The 25,220-nt window shown below is 40.6% G+C and overlaps 1 protein-coding gene across 3 annotated transcripts in view; it reads left to right on the forward strand.

Annotated features, from left to right (window-relative positions):
• The window catches only part of col14a1a (collagen, type XIV, alpha 1a), a 386,358-nt gene extending 369,577 nt beyond the window's left edge, over nt 1-16,781 (forward strand). The window contains exons 46-47 of one of the 3 annotated variants that reach the window (XM_061915882.1): nt 13,299-13,454; nt 15,692-16,293. In XM_061915882.1, the coding sequence (XP_061771866.1) occupies nt 13,299-13,454; nt 15,692-15,720 (185 nt within the window). In that variant the 3' untranslated portion in view covers nt 15,721-16,293. Of the gene's footprint in view, nt 1-13,298; nt 13,455-15,691 lie in introns of all 3 variants that reach the window. The other 2 variants (XM_061915884.1, XM_061915881.1) reach the window with 2 other exon arrangements.
• The last annotated feature ends 8,439 nt before the right edge of the window (nt 16,782-25,220 follow it).

Raw genomic sequence — 25,220 nt, forward strand, 5'->3', positions numbered from 1 at the left:
AAGCCCTAGTGAAACATTAAACAGCATGGAGCAGAATTGCTAAGTGCTAAACAAGCAACATAATATGTGAACACAATAAAACAACCACGTCCGTACAATGTCTGCTCTCTCTGGGATGTTCATATATTCCCGTTTGGATAAATAATTAATCATAATTCACACAAAGAGTTGAAAGAAAAGTTTTCGTGCCTTTCTCGCTATCTCCGGGTATAGGTTGGGCGTCAAAGTTGACCAACTTGTCGGTTTATGGTCACCACTTTCTACTATCCAGGTGAGAGCAATGATTTATAATCTAGAGTTAACTTTTACCAACTCACTGGTCACCAGCTCAATATGTCAGTACAGCAGCATTAGCTCGTTAGCTCTCTGTGATCAATGTGCGGCTGAAAATAAATCGTTGAATCACTAATACTTGGTTACTATTCAGGTCTCGAGGTGTGCACGGAGGATTGTTGGTGAGTTTTAAATGGGTTTTTAGAGGGCTCTATGAGCAGAACAGGGGAGCTCCTATCGACTTCATTGTTAGCAGACAGTTGCTAACGTTTATTTACGATTTCGAATGCATAAAAAAAAAAAAAATCAATCTACAATCAATCAATGTTTATTTATACAGCCCTAAATAACAAGTGTCTCAAAGGGCTGCACAAACCACAACGACATCCTCGGTAGGGCCCATATAAGGGCAAGAAAAAACTCACCCCAGTGGGACGTCGACCCTGATGACTTTGAGAAACCTTGGGGACAGAAAGCAATGGATGTCGAGCAGATCTAACATGATATTGTGAAAGTCCAATCCTTAGTGGATCCAACACAACCGTGAGAGTTCAGTCCAAAGTGGATCCAATATAGTAGCGAGATTCCCATCCAAAGTGGAGCCAGCATGAAACTATCCCAAGCGGAGGCGTCTCAGCAGCGCAGAGATGTCCCCAGCCGATACACAGGCGAGCGGTCCATCCTGGGTCCTGACTCTGGACGAGCGGTACATCCTGGGTCCTGATTTTGGACAGCCAGTACTTCATCCATGGCCACCGGACCGGACCCCCTCCACAAAGGATGGGGGGACATAGGAGAAAAAGAAAAGAAACGGCAGATCAACTGGTCTAAAAAGGGGGTCTATTTAAAGGCTAGAGTATAAAAATAAGTTTTAAGGTGAGACTTAAATGCTTCTACTGAGGTAGCATCTCGAACTGTTACCGGGAGGGCATTCCAGAGTACTGGAGCCCGAACGGAAAACGCTCTATAGCTCGCAGACTTTTTTTGGGCTCTGGGAATCACTAATAAGCGGGAGTCCTTTGAATGCAGATTTCTTGCCGGGACATATGGTACAATACAATCGGCAAGATAGGCTGGAGCTAGACCGTGTAGTATTTTATACGTAAGTAGTAAAACCTTAAAGTCACATCTTAAGTGCACAGGAAGCCAGTGCAGGTGAGCCAGTACAGGCGTAATGTGATCAAACTTTCTTGTTCTTGTCAAAAGTCTAGCAGCCGCATTTTGTACCAACTGTAATCTTTTAATGCTAGACATGGGGAGACCCGAAAATAATACGTTACAGTAGTCGAGGCGAGACGTAACAAACGCATGGATAATGATCTCAGCGTCTTTAGTGGACAGAATGGAGCGAATTTTAGCGATATTACGGAGATGAAAGAAGGCCGTTTTAGTAACGCTTTTAATAGATGGATGGATGGATGGATGGATGGATGGATGGATGGATGGATGGATGGATGGATGGATGGATGGATGGATGGATGGATGGATGGATAGATAGATAGATAGATAGATAGATAGATAGATAGATAGATAGATAGATAGATAGATAGATAGATAGATAGATAGATAGATAGATAGATAGATAGATAGATAGATAGATAGATAATACTTTATTGATTCCTTCAGGAGAGTTCCTTCAGGAAAATTAAAAATGTGTGCCTCAAAGGAGAGAGTTGGGTCGAAGATAATACCCAGATTCTTTACCGAGTCGCCTTGTTTAATTGTTTGGTTGTCAAATATTAAAGTTGAATTATTAAATAGAGGTCGGTGTCTAGCAGGACCGATAATCAGCATTTGCGTTTATTTGGCGTTGAGTTGCAAAAAGTTGGCAGACATCCGTTGTTTAATTTCATTAAAATATTTTAGTGTCTTACATAGGGATTGTGAATGAGAGGCAATATTAAAACAAAAAAATGCAGTTCCCCCTTAATCAGATAATTAATTGTCTAGACCAGGGGTCAGGAACCTTTTTGGCTGAGAGAACCATGAAAGCCAAATATTTAAAAATGTATTTCCGTAGAGCCATATCATATTTTTTAACACTAAATACAACTAAATGAGTGCATTTATAAATAAGACCAACATTTTTAGAGAATAATACGTCTCTTATTCTTTTTAATAACATTGTTATTCTGAAGCTAACCTATAATAGATCAAATAGTTTTACCTTTAATGCCACTTCTTGAACAGGTGCGGTAGGAAACGATTGGGTGGATTAAAATGCATGAGAATGTTTTATAATTTGAACATTATTTTTGACACTGTGATTACCAGCGGAATTATTTCATTATGCCAGTTAAGATTGATCTGAGAGCCAGATGCAGTCATCAAAAGAGCCACATTAGGCTCCAGAGCCATAGGTTCCCTACTCCTGGTCTAGACAATGGGTATTGGATATGCTTCGTTTTAAATTTTGCTCAACATTCACATTTTCAACCCATCCATCCATCAATCCATCCATCTTCTTCCGCTTAGCCGAGATCAGGTCGCGGGGGCAGCAGCCTAAGCAGGGAAGCCCAGACTTCTCCACAGCCACTTGGTCCAGCTCTTCCCGGGGGATCCCGAGGCGTTCCCAGGCCAGCCGGGAGACATAGTCTTCCCGACGTGTTCTGGGTCTTGGCCGTGGCCTCCTACCGGTCGGACGTGCCCGAAACACCTTCCTACGGAGGTGTTTAATCCGTTTTTTATTTGTCTGTCTGCAAAAAAATTGTGTGTGGAGGCTTTCCCAGATTGCGAATGAAATCTTGCCCCACCCTCTCCAATAGAATTAAAGTTTATCTTTTGAAAATGTACGCAATGAATTTACAAACCCTGTTTCCATATGAGTTGGGAAATTGTGTTAGATGTAAATATAAACGGAATACAATGATTTACAAATCATTTTCAACCCATACTCAATTGAATATGCTACAAAGACAACATATTTGATGTTCAAACTGATAAACATTTTTTTTTGTTGCAAATAATCATTAACTTTAGAATTTGATGCCAGCAACACGTGACAAAGAAGTTGGGAAAGGTGGCAATAAATACTGATAACGTTGAGGAATGCTCATCAAACACTTATTTGGAACATCCCACAGGTGTGCAGGCTAATTGGGAACAGGTGGGTGCCATGATTGGGTATAAAAGCAGCTTCCATGAAATGCTAAGTCATTCACAAACAAGGATGGGGCGAGGGTCACCAATTTGTAAGCAAATTGTCGAACAGTTTTAGAACAACATTTCTCAATGAGATATTGCAACGAATTTAGGGACTTTACCATCTACGGTCTGTAAAATCATCAAAAGGTTCAGAGAATCTTGAGAAATCTCTGCACGTAAGCGATGATATTACGGACCTTTGATCCCTCATGTGGTACTGCATCAAAAACCGACATCAGTGTGTAAAGAATATCACCACATGGGCTCAGGAACACTTCATAAAAACACTGTCAGTAACTACAGTTGGTTACTACATCTGTAAGTGCAAGTTAAAACTCTACTATGCAAAGCCAAACCCATTTATCAACAATATCCTGAAACGCCGCCGGCTTGGCTGGGCCCGAGCTCATCTAAAATGGACTGACGCAAAGTGGAAAGGTGTTCTGTGGTCTGACGAGTCCACATTTCAAATTATATTTGGAAACAGAGGACGTGGTGTCCTCCAAAACAAAGAGGAAAATAACCATTCGGATTGTTATAGGCGCAAAGTTCAAAAGCCAGCATCTGTGATAGTATGGGGGTGTATTAGTGCCCAAGGCATGGGTAACTTACACATCTGTGAAGGCACCATTAATGCTGAAAGGTCCATACAGGTTTTGGAGCAACATATGTTGTCATCCAAGCAACGTTATCATGGACGCCCCTGCTTATTTCAGCAAGACAAGTGTTACAACAGCGTCACTTCGTAAAAAAGAGTGTGGGTACTTTCCTGGCCCGCCTGCAGTTCAGACCTGTCTCCCATCAAAAATGTGTGGTGCATTATGAAGCGTAAAATACGACAGCCGAGACTCCGCACTGTTGAACGACTAAAGCTCTACACAAAACAAGAATGGCAAATAATTCCACTTTCAAAGCTTCAACAGTTAGTTTCCTAAGTTCCAAAACGTGTATTGGGTGTTGTTAAAAGAAAAGGTGATGTAACACAGTGGTGAACATGCCCTTTCCCAACTACTTTGGCACGTGTTGCAGCCATGAAATTATAAGTTAATTATTATTTGCCAAAAAAAAATTAAGTTTATGAGTTTGAACATCAAATATCTTTTATTTGTAGTGCATTCAACTGAATATGAGTTGAAAAGGATTTGCAAATCATTGTATTCCGTTTATATCTACATCTAACACAATTTCCCAACTCATTTGGAAACGGGGTTTGTATATGTTGAAGACGAACATCACCACTATTTCAATAACTAGCTATCAAACATCTTTAACAATGAGATAAACATCACTACAAATGACTACAAATGTGCGTGGACAAGTACTGCCCCATCTGCCATTTTGCCATGTCTTCATCATCATTTCTACCAATTAGGATTAAGATCTGAAATTGTGGAACAATGGTACTAACGTTTTGTGTTTTGTGGCAACCATCCAATTGACGTTTGGCACCGTGCCAGGCCCACATCCTGCAGATGTTCATATTTTATCAGCACCTACCAGTTCCTTAAAGAGCAGCAATGCCTGATTGATTATTAATGGCAAGGAGCACTTTTTGCCCCTGGACTTTGCCCACTACAAATAGGCATGAACAAGTCTGACCCATCTGCCACTTCAGGGTGTCTTCATCATCATTTCTACCAATTAGGATCAAGATTAGATTTTGCATTAACCTTTTGTGTTTTGTGGCGTACACTCATATCAGAGTTTGGCGCCATGCCACGCCCACATCCATCTTATTACCCATCTGTCTCGTATCGCTCATTTTTATCTATGCTCATTTGGTCTCCCTCCCTAGGAGGACTTTGTTTTTGGCTAAAGAATGGCTGACTTCCTGTTTTGTTTCAAATATGGGTTCTTGAGACTTTTAAGTGTATCGTGTAATGATAGGCGGCATGGTGCAGTTGGGAGAATGGCCGTGCCAGCAACCTCAGGGTTCCCAGTTCGATTCCCAACTTCTACCCACTTAGTCACGTCCACTGTGTCCTCGAGCAAGACACTTCACCCTTGCTCCTGATGGGTCCTGGTTAAGGCCATCAGTGTGTGAATGGGTGAATGTGGAAATAGTGTCAAAGCGCTTTGAGTACCTTAAAGGTAGAAAAGCGCTCTACATGTATAACCCATTTATCACTTACCAGCTATTTTTGTTGTGACGATACGTAAAACTGGAGGAAAGGGGTTACATTTTACTCATTTTAAAGAAAGCGCTAAAGAGCCAATTTTAAAATGACATGTTCAAGAGCCTTGAAATATAAATATTTTTGCAGAATCTGATGCAACTGCAAAATGTCCATCCATCCATCCATCTTCGTCCGCTTATCCGAGGTCGGGTCGCGGGGGCAGCAGCCTAAGCAGGGAAGCCCAGACTTCCCTCTCCCTTGCCACTTCGTCCAGCTCTTCCCGGGGGATCCCGAGACGTTCCAAGGCTAGCCGGGAAACATAGTCTTCCCAACGTGTCCTGGGTCTTCCCCGTGGCCTCTTACCAGTCGGACGTGCCCTAAACGCCTCCCTAGGGAGGCGTTCGGGTGGCATCCTGACCAGATGTCCGAACCACCTCATCTGCCTCCTCTCGATGTGGAGGAGCAGCAGCTTTACTTTGAGTTCCTCCCGGATGACAGAGCTTCTAAGCCTATCTCTAAGGGAGAACCCCGCCACACGGCGGAGGAAACTCATTTTGGCCGCTTGTACCCGTGATCTTATCCTTTCGGTCATGACCCAAAGCTCATGACCATAGGTGAGGATGGGAACGTAGATCGACCGGTAAATTGAGAGCTTTGCTTTCCGGCTCAGCTCCTTCCTCACCACAACGGATCGGTACAACATCTGCATTACTGAAGACGCCGCACCGATCCGCCTGTCGATCTCACGATCCACAATTCCCTCACTTGTGAACAAGACTCCTAGGTACTTGAACTCCTCCACTTGGGGCAGGGTCTCCTCCCCAACCCGGAGATGGCACTCCACCCTTTTCTGGGCGAGAACCACGGACTGGGACTTGGAGGTGCTGATTATCATTCCGGTCGCTTCACACTCGGCTGCGAACAGATCCAGTGAGAGCTGAAGATCCCGGCCAGATGAAGCCATCAGGACCACAACATCTGCAAAAAGCAGAGACCTAATCCCGTGGCCACCAAACCAAAACCCCTCAATGTCAATCAATCAATCAATGTTTATTTATAGAGCCCCAAATCACAAATGTCTCAAAGGACTGCACAAATCATTACGACTACAACATCCTCGGAAGAACCCACAAAAGGGCAAGGAAAACTCACACCCAGTGGGCAGGGAGAATTCACATCCAGTGGGACGCCAGTGACAATGCTGACTATGAGAAACCTTGGAGAGGACCTCAGATGTGGGCAACTCCCCCCCCCTCTAGGGGACTGAAAGCAATGGATGTCGAGCGGGTCTAACATGATACTGTGAAAGTTCAATCCATAGTGGCTCCAACACAGCCGCGAGAGTTCAGTTCAAGCGGATCCAAGACAGCAGCGAGAGTCCCGTCCACAGGAAACCATCTCAAGCGGAGGCGGATCAGCAGCGTAGAGATGTCCCCAACCGATACAGGCGAGCGGTCCATCCTGGGTCCCGACGAGCGGTCCATCCTGGGTCTCGACTCTGGACAGCCAGTACTTCATCCATGGTCATCGGACCGGACCCCCTCCACAAGGGAGTGGGGGACATAGGAGAAAGAAAAGAAGCGGCAGATCAACTGGTCAAAAAAGGAGGTCTATTTAAAGGCTAGAGTATACAGATGAGTTTTAAGGTGAGAGTTAAATGCTTCTACTGAGGTAGCATCTCGAACTGTTACCGGGAGGGCATTCCAGAGTACTGGAGCCCGAACGGAAAACGCTCTATAGCCCGCAGACTTTTTTTGGGCTCTAGGAATCACTAATAAGCCGGAGTCTTTTGAACGCAGATTTCTTTCCGGGACATACGGTACAATACAATCGGCAAGATAGGCTGGAGCTAGACCGTGTAGTATTTTATACGTAAGTAGTAAAACCTTAAAGTCACATCCTAAGTGCACAGGAAGCCAGTGCAGGTGAGCCAGTACAGGCGTAATATGATCAAACTTTCTTGTTTTTGTCAAAAGTCTAGCAGCCGCATTTTGTACCAACTGTAATCTTTTAATGCTAGACATGGGGAGACCCGAAAATAATACGTTACAGTAATCGAGACGAGACGTAACAAACGCATGGATAATGATCTCGGCGTCTTTAGTGGACAAAATGGAGCGAATTTTAGCGATATTACGGAGATGAAAGAAGGCCGTTTTAGTAACTCTTTTAATGTGTGACTCAAAGGAGAGAGTTGGGTCGAAGATAATACCCAGATTTTTTACAGAGTCACCTTGTTTTATTATTTGGTTGTCAAATGTTAAAGTTGTATTATTAAATAGAGGTCGGTGTCTAGCAGGACCGATAATCAGCATTTCCGGTTTTTTGGCATTAAGTTGCAAAAAGTTAGCGGACATCCATTGTTTAATTTCATTAAGACACGCTTCCAACTGACTACAGTCTGGCGTGTTGGTCAGCTTTAGGGGCATGTAGAGTTGGGTGTCATCAGCATAACAGTGAAAGCTAATACCGTATTTGCGTATGAGGTCACCCAGCGGCAGCATGTAGATGCTGAAGAGTACAGGGCCAAGGACCGAACCCTGGGGAACTCCACACGTTACCTTAACATAGTCCGAGGTCACACTGTTATGGGAGACGCACTGCATCCTATCAGTAAGATAAGAGTTAAACCATGACAGGGCTGAGTCTGACATACCAATTCGTGTTTTGATACGTTCTAATAAAATATTATGATCGACGGTATCGAAAGCAGCGCTAAGATCGAGGAGCAGCAACATAGATGACGCATCAGAGTCCATCGTTAGCAATAGATCATTAGTCAATTTTGCGAGGGCTGTCTCAGTCGAGTGATTTGCCCTGAAACCGGATTGAAAGGTTTCACATAGATTGTTGAACGCTAAGTGTTCATTTAGCTGCTCTGCAACAATTTTTTCGAGGATTTTCAAAATAAAGGGAAGGTGAGACACCGGTCGGTAGTTTACCATGAGGTCAGGATCGAGGTTAGGTCTTTTAAGGAGAGGATGAATAACCGCTTTTTTGAATGCTAGGAGAACAGTGCCCGAGGAAAGTGATAAGTTTATAATATTTAGCACTGATGGACCTAATAATACAAAAAGCTCCTTGATAAGTTTCCCAGGAAGTAGGTCAAGTAAACATGTTGTTTGTTTTATTCCATTTACACGTTGTAACAATCCTTCTAATGTTATTTCATCAAAACGAGAGAAACTATTTTGGATATTTGCAGTATCCGCCGTATATACAATCGTATCTGTGTTAATATAACCCAGTTGTAGCTGGGACGCATTGTCTTTAATCTCCTTTCTAATAAGTTCAATTTTCTTATCAAAGAACTTCATAAAGTCATCTGCCGAATGGGTGGAGCTACTGGAAGGAGTCCCTTGTTGGGTTAGCGATGCTACTGTACTAAACAAAAATTTTGGATCGTTTTTATTAATGCGGATGAGATTTGAGTAATAATTAGTTTTAGCTAAGGTAAGCATGCGTTTATAAGTTATTAAACTATCACTCCATGCTTGATGGTGCACCTCAAGTTTAGTCGTGCGCCATTTGCGTTCCAGCTTTCTACATAATAATTTCTGAGCTCTTGTTTCTTCAGTAAACCATGGCGTACGCCTTTTTGGAGCCTTTTTTAACTTCAGCGGTGCTATGTTATCAATGGTTTCGCGCAGGGTGTCGTTAAAGTTGTTAGTGAGGTTATCAATAGAGCCCACATACTTTGGGAACGGTGCCATTACCGAGGGCAGTAGGTCAGCAAGAGTCGTCATGGCAGCATTAATGTTGCGGCTGCTATAGCAGTTATTATTATTATTAGCTTGCCGAACATGAGTCTGAACTTCGAATTTTATAAGGTAATGATCGGACATTACTTTAGTGTACGGGAGTATCATAACTTTGGAAACGGTGATACCTCTGACAAGCACTAGGTCTATCGTATTACCGCTGCGATGCGTTGGTTCATTTATTATTTGTGTAAGACCACAGCTATCAATTATAGTCTGGAGCGCCACGCACGGTGGGTCCAATGGGGTATTCATATGGATATTAAAGTCCCCCATTATAATTATATTATCGGCGTGCGTCACTAGATCAGCAACAAACTCTGAGAATTCACTAATAAAGTCCGAATAGGGCCCTGGGGGGCGGTAGATAACGGCCAGGCACAGAGGCAGAGGTGTGGCAGACTTCATAGAAAGCACCTCAAACGATTTATATTTATTATTTAAGTTAGGACTAAAGTTAAAGTTTTCGTTGTATATTAGTGCGACACCCCCTCCCCTTTTAAGGTGACGGGCAATATGCGCATTCGTATAGTTAAGAGGGGTTGCCTCATTTATCGCAAAAAAGTCGTCTGGTTTAAGCCAGGTTTCGCTAAGACCGATGACGTTAAGGTTGTTGTCTCTAATGACCTCATTGACTAATAACGTTTTGGGAGACAAAGATCTGATGTTTAGAAAGCCCATATTATAGGTAGTGGGCTGTTTTAAGGAGTTGTTGATAAAATTATCCGTAGTAGCAATATTAATAATGTTGCGTTTATCATGCGCAGTGTACTTAAAATAACTACGACCATATCTAGGAATTGATATGAAGGGAATTTTCAGATTGTCTACTTGGCGCTGTGATAAACTGAACGCATCATAATTTGCCACCTCAGTAGAACGCATGTCTAACTCTGACGTAGTCATAGACACAGCAGAAAAAACATTTTGTGAGTTGTGTATTATTCTACGAAAATTGCTATGTGTACAGGGATCATCCAGCTTGGCGCTGGCTAGTTCTAGCTTAACTGACTCCATACCCAGGCTAGCAGGCTCTGTAATTGCCTGTGACCGGGCTTGCTCTAGTGCAGTTAGTCAAATGTGGCTCAATGCGAAATCTATGTTCCGAGACAAGAGGATAGCGCCTTCTTGGTTAGGGTGAAGGCCGTCTCTCCTCAACAAGCCAGGTTTGCCCCAGAAAGAGGGCCAATTATCAATAAACGTAAATCCCTGTTGTCTACAGAAGCTATCTACATAAGCTAATGCCTTGACTGCGCCTAGAAATTCTGTCCATGAAAGTTATGAACAGAATCGGTGACAAACGACAGCCTTGGCGGAGTCCAACCCTCACTGGAAATGTGTTCGACTTACTGCCGGCAATGCGGACCAAGCTCTGGCACTGATCGTACAGGGAACGGACCGCCACAATAAGACTGCAAAATATGACTACCGTATTTTTCAAAGTACAAGTCGCTCCTGCCGAAAATGCATAACAAAGAAGGAAAACAACATTTATAAGTCGCACTGGAGTATAAGTCGCATTTTTGGGGGAAATTTATTTGATAAAACTGAACACCAAGAATAGACATTTGAAAGGCAATTTAAAATAAATAAAGAATAGTGAACAACAGGCTGCATAAGTGTACGTTATATGACGCATAAATAACCAACTGAGAAGGTGCCTGGTATGTTAACGTAACATATTATGGTACGAGTCATTCAAATAACTATAACATATAGAACATGCTATACGTTTACCAAACAATCTGTCACTCCTAATCGCTAAATCCCATGAAATCTTATACGTCTCGTCTCTTACATGAATGAGCTAAATAATATTATTTGATATTTTACGGTAATGTGTTAATAATTTCACACATAAGTCGTTCCTGAGTATAAGTCGCACCCCTGGCCTAACTATGAAAAAAACTGCGATTTAAAGTGCGAAAAATACGGTAGTTTTCGTAGAAAAGCTTTTATCTCACTGCATGTCCCACGCTAGTGTTATTGTGCACACGCCACAACTAGATGAAAATAATACTTCATCATACCTTTTCTTGTGTTTCCTCTAACCAAGTAAAAACGTCGCAATGGCGCTGTCTTTTTTGTCGAGACTTAAGCGGCTCATCCAATTTGTACTAACGTGTTTATGTTGACAACCAACAACCAACATACCATAAACTTGCTTATCTGTATTCTCAGCTGTTGCTTGCTAGTGACAGTCACAACTATGGTACCAGGCTAGCCCTAAGACAGACCTGGGAAAATTAAGGCCTGGGGACCACATGCGGCCCGTTGAGCTTTTCAATCTGGTCCGCCGGACATTCCCAAATATTTCTTGTAGGTCTTTAAGATGGAAAGTGTAGCTGCCATTATAATGTACACTCATGTTTTATAATGATCGTAAGTCTTCAACTATACAAAGTATTTCAATGGTTGGAATCGGCGCTTATGGATGAAATACTAGTTGCTATGGTCATCTAATTAGTTACTATGGTCATCTTCGTCACAGCAGCTCAGACGAGGCACCAAGCAGTGTGGGTGGGAAGTGTTTCCACGGACACGGAAGGAAATTTTCACAACAAAAATTTCGAAAGCTTAGAAAGAATAGAATAGAAAGTACTGTACTTTAGTGATCCCTGGGGGAAATTCAGCAAATATCAGATATCAGTTTGCAGGTGGGTTTATTTTGTACCCTTCGCGTTCACTGTTTCTTGCATTTTTGTTGCGTTTCAGTTGATGGTAAAATATGTCGGTCGAAAGCGGGTGTGACATTAATATTTTGTCAATATTCAGTGTTTTATCCTTCATAGAAAATTTAAAATTCCATTATGTTTTTAAGGCGGTCTGTCATATTGTTTAATCAGACATTATTGTGAGGTTTTGTATTAGTGTTCCTAAAAATACATATACCGCCCCCCAGACACATTTTCTTCTCTAAATGTGGCCCCCGAGTCAAAATAATTGCCCAGGCCTGCCCTAAGAGGTGCTCTCACCCATCTTAAACCCTAAACTGATGATTTGAAAAAGACTGTTATGTATCGGGCTATCACGCCTTTTAAAAGCACTGTGCCCTTATATTAAACATCTCTTAAATGCATATGCTAGATATTTTATGTTTAGGTTTTTTTAAACAAAGTATAACTTACTCTTCTAAGTAATCAATTACATTTATTTAAGAGTAATTCTGTTAGTAATTCAATTACTTTTTTGGTAAACTAACAAGTAACTATAATTGATTACTTTTTTAAAGTAATTTTTGGAATACTATATGTATGTATAAATGTGTGTGTGTGTGTGTGTGTTTGTGTGTGTGTGTGTGTGTGTGTGTGTGTGTGTGTGTGTGTGTGTGTGTGTGTGTGTGTGTGTGTGTGTGTATATTTATATTTATACTTTTTTTTTTTTTATGTGCAATGTTTTCCCTACCAAAACATTTTCTTAGTTGAATATTTGATGTGAACTAATTGGAGCCTTATATAAGTAACTCATTTATAAGAAAATTGTTTTTGATTCCTGATTATTTTTTGAACAATGCCAATTTTAAAGTAAAAAAAAAATGCCTGCTTGGCAGCTTTTTGTTATTAGTGTCACTATTGCAACATTCTCCTGTTACATTGCACCTGTTTGCTTTTTTATTCCACTTTTCTTTTTTTTTGTGATAGTATTTTTAAAATATTCCGCGGGCTTTTAAAACTTTGGACACCATTGCTGTAGCTTTTCGGTGTGCACACTTGATGATTTGACAGGATGCTTGCATAAAGGATGCCGTTTAACGACATCATAATGCTGAGTCGGTAAAAATTAACGGCTTCAGAAACATTTGAGGGGATGACCAAAGGATTCAATGCGACGGTTGAGGTAAAAGGAGATGGAGGACATAAAAGTCAACCCTCTGGCTAAATGTCTGACACATTCTTGTTCCTCCACTCCCACTGTGGCTTCTTTTGTGCACAATTGAGAGCCTTACCGCAGGAGTGTGAGCGTGTTGACATCATCCTCATATTTCCTGCTCTCATCACCTCAGGTTTGCCAGGCGAGGGGCGCACAGGCAGCCAGGGCCCTCTCGGTCGCCCTGGTAACCCCGGGACACCTGGGAGGCCGGGCAGTGCTGGGACCGCCGGACCAGCTGGACCTCCAGGATACTGTGACCACAACTCCTGTTTGGGGTATAATGTTGGAGGTAAGTTATGCTAATGCTTTTTATTGCACTATAAAATACTCGGGTAAGAAACCATCAAATATTTATTAGGTCCATGTTTGGCTCTGACATAGTAGTTGCCATGGTTCTATTATTCCGCCTATTTATTTCTGCCATGATTGTTTTTTGGTTAATTCTAAAAATAGTCATATATATTTATTCAGGCCTCAGTTTTATATGCTGAGCATGAATTCTACTTGTCAAAAAGCTTTTGACTTTTTTTTCGAGAGAATTGTACTGTTGAGCGTCTTCCAACCGGAGCGTATTAAAGACAACAATGTAAAATAATCTTCACTTATTGTTCGCATAAATCTGCCAGACTAATCTGGTTACAAGACGTTGATTCATGCAAAGATGGTGTGAAGGCGTAAACAAAGGTGGACAAACAAAGAAGAGCAGGTTTGCTAAAAGTGTCTGATGGATTCATCAATACACATTTTTTATTCTACAAAGTGATGCCGCATATTCTTTTGTAACTTTAAAAATATTATTATTCTGAAAATGTTGCATCCCTCCTTTGTAAAACCGAGCAGTTATTTGCTCCTTGTACAATAACATCGAGCAGACGTTTTGTCTTCTCAACTTGCTGAGCAGACATTAAAAACTCCACTGAGCCATGTTGTGGGAAAAAAAGACTACATTAATGCTAGTTAATATTAGTTGTTAACTTTGTAAAAGGTGTCCTATGATTATGTTTGAATGTGTTGAGTAAGGCGAGATGATCGCAAAAGGGCAAAAAATAAGAAGTGAAGAACAGCATGCATAAAACATTATTTTGTTGAGACAATATAAGACATTTTATACATGAAAAAGTTACATAAAAAATCTAATCAAATTACAAAAACTAAGAAAAGAAATTCAGGGTTAATAAAGATTTATTTTAGTAGGACTTCACATATTTATTTTCTATATTTGTTCTGTAAAATTGAACATTGTAAATTAAGACTAACAGCTATTGTATTGTATTGTAAATGACACACAGGTCCCTGCCAAAAATAAAAGCTAGACACATTGCATAGAAATATACTGTATGTACATTATTTAGTTTTAAAAAAGGAAAAAATAAATAGAATAAGCAATTATAAAATGGTGATGAAATAATAATTATAATAAATAAAAAGTTAAACGTATGTATGTGTATAAAGGAAACACATTGCATAGCTATAAAAAATATTTAATAAACCAGAAAAAAATACATTTAATACTGTTGTAATACAATAGTGTGTTCAAATGAAGACTAAAATACTTACTTGCATATAAAGGAAACTCATTGCATAGAAACAAATGTATTTTTTCTTAATGAAACATATCAAAACGAAAAATAAAATCAATATATAAGTGTGCTAAAATTATACTGACAATTGATAACAAAATAATATAATATACAGTACGTGTATAAAGAAAACACTACATTGAAATATTTTTAGATTATATATTTACAACAAAATAAATATGGTAAAGAAATTATAACAATACAACTGTGATTAAAAACTATTTTAACAACTAATTGATAACAAATTAACACAAGATAAGTATAAAGTAGATGAAATATATTAAATATTAAAAAGTATTTTTAAATAATAAGAACAACATTTCAAACAAATTTGAATAAGGTAAAGAAAAAATAATAATACAAGTTTGATCAAATTGCACCCACAATGAATTGATAAGCAACTGGAATAATATATGCATATCCAGTACAGGAAACACGCTGTTAATTAATACAATATATTTTAAAAAATACATCTGAATAACATTTTTAAAAATTAGAAAATAATTATTAGTGTGATCAAATGTATTTGTGTATAATGGGAACACATTGCATTATTTCAAATCATAAATATTTCAATAACATTTAAAAGTTAATAATAGTGATCAAATGAGTCCATACACAGTAATATATGTGTATAATGGAAGCACATTGCAAAACAAAACCAGTTGTTTATTTTTGTCAAAAATGTTTGCATTTTTTTTTTTCCATGAAGCCATATTTTCTGTGGGGAAGCTTTATTTGTACTTTCTCTTAAAGTCAAATAAAGATATTTTATTCGATATTTCCTTCCTGTCCAACATGAATGATTTCACATTTCTATTCTGAGTGCAGTTTGAAGACATTAAACCTTCTGGTGTCTTTGTGGGGGTCTTGCGGACGTGACCTTACTTCTCCTTCTCCTCTCTCCTTTTCTCCTCTCGGCCTCCTTGTGTCCTCCCTGCCTAAGTTCAACAGGACTACGGCAATGATTACTGAGGAGCGTGGTGTGCTGGTCCTCCTCCTCCTCCTCCCTCCTGCGTCTCGGAGTTCCTAAATCCCCGCCACCGTGGCTCGCTATCAAAAGAAGACGTGAGCTGCATTTCCGTATGAATCGCTTTGCTATTCCTGGATTAGCGAAACACAAACAAACAGACAAATTCGAAGGTGCACACAAAGTTTCTGCGCGCGCTAATCTCTTCAGCGCTAATCTCGCCTTTCAAAAGCGCAGGAGTCAGCGAAGGAGGTGTTCTCCCTGCAAATGTGGCTCACTCATTGGGAGAGTTGGACGTGTGCATGTTCTTGCTGGCTTACAAACCTTCACTTTTCAGCGTCTTTGGTGGTGGAATGTTTCTTTGCAAGTCCTCAAAGCAGACCTGCTCAACTTTTCCATGGAAATGTTTTCAAGTCAATATTCCACCTGCAGTCCAACCTCTTCCTCATGGCGGCTATCGGCCAGACAGCAGACCTTACCGCCCTGCCCAGGAGGAGGAGGAGGAGGAAGAGGAAGAGGAAGAGGACCCGTACTATCAGCTGCATCATCGCCAGCTTCACGGAGACGTGGAGCTGAGGTCGCCGGGTGTGGTCAGGAGGTTCCCCCGCAGTGTCGTCGTCATGGAGGAGAGCGAGTGAGGAGGACTCAGGAGGAAGGACGCTTCAACCTCAAACACTCATTCTTCAGAAACTGCCCCCCCCCACCCCCCCTGTGTACCCGTCATGTAAATACTGTAACACCTGTGTCATATTCTGTGAAAAAAAGAAAAAGTGCCTGATTTTTTGTTGTATTTTGTTTTCCCGAGCGAGGTGAGGACATCGCTCCCATCTCCACGTCTCACACTCAAACCTCCAAAGTTGCCCTCGGATTTGTTCGACCCGCGAAAATGTTTTACCTTTTTCAACTCGGGAGGTGAGTCTCATCACGCGAAACCGACAACCTCTGTCTTTTTTTTTCATGCTTGAACAGTACACACGCCTGTAGCCAGGTGGCAGCACTTCTCAAATGACTGAAATGTTTCACTTTGGTGGATCATAACGGAAATAAAGGGAGTGCAGAAGTCTAATATATGGCACACTTCATTTGCATATTAAAGGCCTACTGAAACCCACTACTACCCACCACACAGTCTGATAGTTTATATATCAATGATGAAATATTAACGTTGCAACACATGCCAATACGGCATTTTTAGTTTACTAAATTGCAATTTAAAATTTCCCGGGAGTTTTTGTGTAATGATGACGTGTACACAAAACATCACAGGTTTTTAGGAAGTATGAGTGCTGCGTACACACACAGCTAAAAGTTGTCTGCTTTAACGGCATAATCATACAGTTTTTTGGGACATCTGTGTTGTTGAATCTTTTGCAATTTGTTCAATTAATATTGGAGGAGTCACAGTAGAAAGATGGAGTTGGGAAGCTTTAGCTTTTAGCCACACGGTGATTCATTGTTTAAAAATTCCTGGAGATGAAACTTTCCTATGGATCAGAGCGCGGTCAAGAGAACATGGATCCCTACCAAATGTCAACCAGCAGGTTTCGGTGAGAAAATTGTGGTTAAAAAGTCGTTTCTTACCGGAGAAACGCTGAGCCTGTGCCGTCCATAGCTGCCGTCGACTCCCCTGAGACATTGGCGTCAACACACCCGTGGACACACACCTCCGACTATCAGGTACTATTTAACTCATTAAAACACTAGCAACACAATAGAAAGATAAGGGATTTCCCAGAATTATCATAGTAAATGTGTTTAAAAACATCGGAATCTGTCCCAATGCAATCGCGTTTCTTTTTTTTTTAACTTTTTTTTTTTTGTTTGTTTGTTTTTCTACTCCGTCGCTATCAATATCATCGAACACAAATATTTCATCCTCGCTCAAATTAATGGGGAAATTGTCGTTTTCTCGGTCCGAGTAGCACTTTTTGTTGGAGGCTCCCATTAAAATCAATGTGAATATGTGAGGAGCCATCAAACATGTGACATCGTCGTCTGCAACTTCCGGTAGAGGCAGGGCATTTCTCTTAACACCAAAAGTTGCGAACTTTACCGTGGATGTTCTCTACTAAATCCTTTCAGCAAAAATATGGCAATATCGCGAAATGATCAAGTATGACACATAAATTTGACCTGCTATCCCCGTTTAAATAAGAAAATCTCATTTCAGTGGGCCTTTAAAGACTCTCCCTTCCATAAATCACAATTACAAGTGGCACCTTCCACAATAGAAATGATAAAGAAAACCTTTAAAGGAAGACTGTAAATAATCCACTAAATCAGAGAAAAGGAAAACAGAAGCAGGCATTAAAAGCAGTACACACTATTCTTCTGTTTGCCTTTAAAGGGGAACTGCACTTTAATTATTTTGTCTATGATTCACAATCCCAATGTGAGACAAGAACGCATATAACTTTATTTTTTAATGCATTCTAATCTGTAAGCACGAGAAGCACGAGGTGGCCAACGATGGCCCTGGTAGGGGCCCGGGGCCGCAATGTGCATTCAAAGTGTGGATGTTCAACGTGTCCGGCAATGCAAATAATGGAAGTCATCCATTCTGCAAATAAGACCCTCTTATAGAACATAAAAAGACCGCCAAAAATACTCCATTTAAATGACATAACCTGAATATTAACCAAGTATTAGCCATATGTTCAAGTTAAAAGTTAAAGTACTAATGATTGTCACACACACACTAGGTGTGGTGAAATGTGTCCTCTGCATTTGACTCATCCCCTTGTTTACCCCCTGGGAGGTGAGGGGAGCAGTGGGCAGCAGCGGTGCCGCGCCCGGGAATAATTTTTGGTGATTTAACGCCCAATTCCAACCCTTGATGCTGAGTGCCAAGTAGGGAGGTAATGGGTCCCATTTTTATAGTCTTTGGTATGACTCGGCCGAGGTTGGAACTCACAACCTACCGATCTCAGGGCGGACACTCTAACCACTAGGCCACTGAGTAGGTGGTTATTATAAGCGCTAACGCTAATAACGTCCCCATGATCACAGAGAGCTAACTAGCTTATGCAGCTATTGATATACTTAGAGACTTAGATGTCCTTTTATTGACATTCACATTTGAAATTTGCAGTACAAATAAGAACTCAATTTAGTTGCATTAGCTCATGGAAGTGCAGGATAAAAGAGCATACTGAGCTGCTGCATCGCCTCTGAGTTGGTGAAAGTTAATTTGAGATTATAAATCATGCATCTCACTTGTATAGTAGGAGGTTGTTGCCCTAAAGCGTGAAGTTGGTCAACTTTAACATCCAACTAATACCCGCAGATGGCAAAACAGACACAGAAAAAGGTATGTTTGTGGCAACCTTTTTTTTTTTTTTTTTTTTTTTACCTCTGAGGGGATTGAAAAAAATTCTTCATCTAAACAGGAAGATATAAACATCCCATCAGTCGGCATCCCAGTGAGAGCAGACATTGTACAGTAAGTGTTTTTTTAATGTTCATAGTTTGTATTTCTTGTTTAGCACTTAGTGCTACTTGCTGTATTTGTTTATCCCTCATCTTCTAAAACCTGTAGCTCATACTCCGTATATTCAGGCTAAAAAAGTTATGGTTTTGGATCCTTTGTCCCAAAGTAGTCGTTGTTGTCTCTCATGAAGTCTGCCATGATTAGTAGAAGTAATAAAGAAGAAAATAGTGTGTCTGTGAAATGAATGTGCCACCCTATACTTAAATGAGCACCACATGTAAATATTACAAGTTATTATGCCTATTATTACATTACATATATACTTACAGCATGTATATGAAATAATGATTGAGATTTTTGGATGTTTTTTAGATTGCTTTATCGGAAGAATAGAGCAAATCCCATTAGCTCTATTGTTAGTTGACTTTTATTACCGTTTATGATTTAGAAGGCATTAAAAAAAAACAATATGTGTTTGTTTTTTATTAAAAAAATTTAAATGATAGACAAAATTCCCAATTATGAGCAGTTCCCAGGTGTATGTCTTTGGAAGTGGGAGGAAGCCGGAGTACCCGGAGGGAACCCACGCATTCACGGGGAGGACATGCAAACTCCACACAGAAAGATCCCGAGCTAGGGATTGAACCCACGACTACTTAGGACCTTCATATTGTGAGGCAAACGCACTAACCCCTCTGCCACCGTGAAGCCCGGATAGGTTGATTGGCAATTAAAAATTGGCCCTTGTGTGTGAATGTTGTCTGTCTATCTGTGTTGGCCCTGTGATGAGCAGGTGACTTGTCCAGGGTGTACCCCGCCTTCCGCCCGATTGTAGCTGAGATAGGCACCAATGGGAATAAGCTTCAGAAAATGGATGGATGAGCAATTCCCCTTTAGGTATTTTTTTCCTAACTTGAGGTTATGCACGTTCCTCTTATCAGTATTCTCCCATCCAGCGTGTGGACACGCCCGCCCCGCGTAAGTTAGGTTGAGGCGGGCTCACTACTAATGAGGCGGACTTTGCCAATAAGCCTTTTTATAGGTTGTTTGAATGTACAGTGGAGCAAAAAAGTATTTAGTCAGCCACCGATTGTGCAAGTTCTCCCAATTAAAATGATGACAGAGGTCTAGAATTTTTATCATAGGTAGACTTCAACTGTGAGAGACAGAATGTGAAAAAAAAATCCAGGAATTCACATTGTTGGAATTTTAAAGAATTTATTTGTAAATTATGGTAGAAAATAAGTATTTGCTCAATAACACAAATTCAACTCAATACTTTGTAATATAACCTTTGTTGGTAATAACAGAGGTCAAACGATTACTATAGGTCTTTACCAGGTTTGCACACACAGTAGCTGGTATTTTGGCCCATTCCTCTATGCAGATCTTTTCGAGAGCAGATTTTCTATGGGGTTGACGTCTGGAGACTGGCTAGGCCACTCCAGTACTTTCAAATGCTTCTTACGGAGCCACTCCTTCGTTGCCTGTGCGGTGTGTTTGGGATCATCGTCATGCTGGAAGACCCAGCCACTTTTCATCTTCAAAGCTCTTACTGATGGAAGGAGGTTTTGGCTCAAAATCTCACGATACATGGCCCCATTCATTCTTTTCTTAACACGGATCAGTCGTCCTATCCCCTTAGCAGAAAAACAGCCCCAAAGCTTGATGTTTCCACCCCCGTGCTTTACAGTAGGTATGGTGTTCTTGGGATGCAACTCAGTATTCTTCTTTCTCCAAACACGACGAGTTGAGTTTATACTAAAAAGTTATATTTTGGTTTCATCTGACCACATGACATTCTCCCAACCCTCTGCTGTATCATCCATGTGCTCTCTGGCAAACTTCAGACAGGCCTGGACATGCCCTGGCTTAAGTAGAGGGACACGTCTGGCACTGCAGGATTTGATTCCCTGTCGGCGTAGTGTGTTACTGATGGTAATCTTTGTTACTTTGGTCCCAGCTCTCTGCAGGTCATTCACCAGGTCCCCCCGTGTGGTTCTGGGATTTTTGCTTACCGTTCTCATGATCATTTTAACCCCACGGGATGAGATCTTGCATGGAGCCCCAGATCGAGGGAGATTATCAGTGGTCTTGTATGTCTTCCATTTTCTGATAATTGCTCCCACAGTTGATTTTTTCACACCAAGCTGCTTGCCTTTTGTAGATTCACTCTTCACAGTCTGGTGCAGGTCTACAATTCTTTTCCAGGTGTTATTCGACAGCGGTTTGGTTATGGCCATAGCTGAGTTTGGAGTCTGACTGTTTGAGGCTGTGGACAGGTGTCTTTTATACGGATAACGAGTTCAAACAAGTTCCATTAATACAGATAACGAGTGGAGGACAGATGAGCTTCTTAAAGAAGAAGATACAGGTCTGTGAGAGCCAGAGATCTTCCTTGTTTGAAGTGACCAAATACTTATTTTCCACCATAATTTACAAATAAATTCTTTAAAATTCCTACAATGTGCATTTCTGGATTTTTTTCCCCACATTCTGTCTCTCACAGTCGAAGTTAACCTATGATGAAAATTACAGACCTCTGTCATCATTTTAAGTGGGAGAACTTGCACAATCGGTGGCTGACTAAATACTTTTTTGCCCCACTGTATGTACATGTATGTAGTTTTAATAACACTTGTGGATGTCATCGAAATCTGTGATAAATTATTCAACGCAATCAGAATTTGCGCAGGTTTTATCACTTAGACGGGAACTGCAGTTGTGTTTCTTTGCCTTATAAAATATAAAAATTGACTCGTTCTCAGTGGCTAGCAATGCATCCAATAGGAACAATCAATTCTACTTATAAATCACTTTAAAATGCATTCAAAAACAGTCAACAATACTTCATTTACTCTCGGTAACCTGTCTAATAACCAAGCTAAAGCGCCATTGTTATTGTAAGAGCAAACACTGAGGAACTCTTTTCTAGCGTGCTATCACGTCAGCGTGCTTTGGTATTAGCCGTACAAACTAACTACGGAAAGAGGTAAGCTAGCTTCTACAACAATACAAAATTATTTTGGGTAAGCAATCAGTTTATGTTAAAATAGCTTGGCTCCAAGTTCCATCTTTATATCGTCAAAATTGATTTCATCCCTCTCTCTCTCAGCTTCTGCTCCAATGTCTCATTCTTCCTTAATGCTTGCTTCTATAAGCAGCAGTATATTTATATTCAAAAGTATAAGGTTGGGTATTGTCATTTGTCCAAAAATAGCCGTCTTCGTCCCATACTACACATCACATTCTACACATCACATTAAAAACATCACATACAACACAACATCACATTAAAAACATCACATACAACACAACATCACAACTAACATTTTCTGTGTGCGTTGTCTCAACAAGTAATGTTGCCTGAACACTGTGTGATACTACATGTCTTTTTTATGACTCAACAGTTATCATCCTGTTACTACAGTACACATTACAGTATAGAGTACACAGTACAGTATGCAAGACAGTATATAGTACAGTACAGTATACAGTAAAGTACACAGTACAGTACAGTACACAGTACAGTAAAGTATACAGCATAGAGTACACAGTACAGTATAAAGCATAGAGTACAGTACAGTATACAGCATAGAGTACAGTATACTGCGCTGCACACAACTCGGTGTGTGTTTGTGGTCCTTTTCTTTTGCCACAAACACAAATGCCCACTGCAGAGGACACTGGTCCACATAAAACCTTACAATTGTGCATCAGAAAGATGATGAAACATTGGACATAAATCTTGGGAGGCCAAAGTTCACCAGCAACAGCGCCATTTTCCTCAGTAGGTGACCTCTGACCTCGTGAACAAGTCCGAATATGACATGTGTGTCATCATGGTGGCATGGGAGTATTTATTTACTTTGCTTTTTGAACCAATAAAAATGCAACCACACCATGATAGACGCTCACAGTCATATGACACTTCATGAATGATTCCTGCCTGTCCATTCTGCACTTCATTGTGCCAAACAACATTCTGCACTTCATTGTGCCAAACAACATTCTGCACTTCATTGTGCCAAACAACATTCTGCACTTCATTGTGCCAAACAAGAAGTGAACTGAACCATCAGACAACCAAGACCACCTCTGGCATGATTGGCACAACATTGCTTTGATGGGAAACATCTTTTGAAGAAGGCCAAACTAAAAGTGAAACTTCAACGCATGGACAGGAAACAGTATGGGACGTGTATGAATACATGAATCTGCATGTGATGTCTATGAATACATGAATCTGTATGTGACGTGTGAGAATACATGAATCTGTATGTGGTGTGTATGAATACATCAGTCTGTATATGGCATGTATAAACAGCAATCTGTATGTAGCTTGTATGAATACATGAATCTGTATGTGCCATGTATGAATACATAAATCTATGTGACGTGTATGAATACATGAATCTGTATGTGGTGTGTATGAATACATGAGTCTGTATGTGACGTGTATAAACACGTGAATCTGCATGGGACGTGTATGAACACATGAATTGTATGTGGCTTGTATGAATACATGAATGTGTATGTGGTGTTTATGAATACATGAATCTGTATGTGATGTGTATGAATACATGAATCCGTATGTGACGTGATATAATATGTGGCGTGTATGAATACATGAGTCTGTATATGGTGTGTATGAACACATCAATCTGTATGTGACATGTATGAACACATGAATCTGTATGTGGCTTGTATGAATATGTGGCATGTATGAATACATGAATCTGTATGTGGTGTGTATGAATACACGAGTCTGTATGTGGCGTGTATGAATACAATCTGTATGTTGCGTTTATGAATACATGAATCTGTATGTGGTGTGATTGAATACATGAATGTGTATGTGGCGTGTATAAACACAATCTGTATGTGGCGTTTATGAATACATTAAGCTGTATGTGGCGTGTATAAATACATGAATGTGTATGTGCCGTGTATGAATACATAAATCTGTATGTGGCGTGTATGAATACATGAATGTGTATGTGGCATGTATAAATAATCTGTACGTGGCATTTATGAATACATGAGTCTGTATGTGGCGTGTATGAACACATGAATCTGTATGTGGCGTGTATGAATACATGAATGTGTATGTGGCGTGTATGAACACATAAATCTGTATGTAGCGTGTATGAATACATGAATCTGGGACGACCAAACCCAACTGGAATTTGTTGCTAACAAGTAATTAGCTAGCTAATAATACAAACAATTGCTGTCTGTTCCCACTTTAAAAGTAACAATTGTTGTGTTGTAAACCATTTGTGTCACATCTTAGAAGATAAATATTGAGGAGGTGAATATTTACAATGTTCTCTTAGTTCTCTAAGTTGTCTTATTCTAGAAAAGACTGTCGGTGAACTCGGAGCCCAATTCCGTATGTTTCCATACCACAATTTGAGAGACAGCATCCCCTGGTGGTGAGGTAGGAGGATGACAAGCAACCCTGTTCTCCCTACCACATTGACCACACATACAACATATATCCCATGTCTACAGCTACTGTATAAACTGTACATGCAAACCAACAGGTGGCGCCAAATAAGTGATCTTGGACGGCGTGGCGCAGTGGGAGAGTGGCCGTGCGCAACCCGAGGGTCACTGGTTCAAATCCCACCTAGAACCAACCTCGTCACGTCCGTTGTGTCCTGAGCAAGACACTTCACCCTTGCTCCTGATGGGTGCTGGTTGGCGCCTTGCATGGTAGCTCCCTCCATCAGTGTGTGAATGTGTGTGTGAATGGGTAAATGTGGAAGTAGTGTCAAAGCGCTTTGAGTACCTTGAAGGTAGAAAAGCGCTATACAAGTACAACCCATTTATCATTTATTTATTTATCTTTTCTTCTTCTCACTCACACACAAGTGACCTGAATATAGGCAGAGCTCCCAAATGAGCGTGTTGGTCTCACACACAAGAGACATGGACACACTGTATGTACGCAGAGCCCTCAAGTGAGCTTTTCTTCTTGTCGCTCACACTAGTGGGCTGAAGCTAAATGTGTCTCAGTTGTTGCTAGCAAACAGAAGTTCATTTCAGGCAGCTGCTAAGAAACATACT

The sequence above is a fragment of the Nerophis ophidion genome, linkage group LG11 (genome assembly GCF_033978795.1).
Source record: "Nerophis ophidion isolate RoL-2023_Sa linkage group LG11, RoL_Noph_v1.0, whole genome shotgun sequence".
Taxonomy (NCBI): Eukaryota; Metazoa; Chordata; class Actinopteri; order Syngnathiformes; family Syngnathidae; genus Nerophis; species Nerophis ophidion.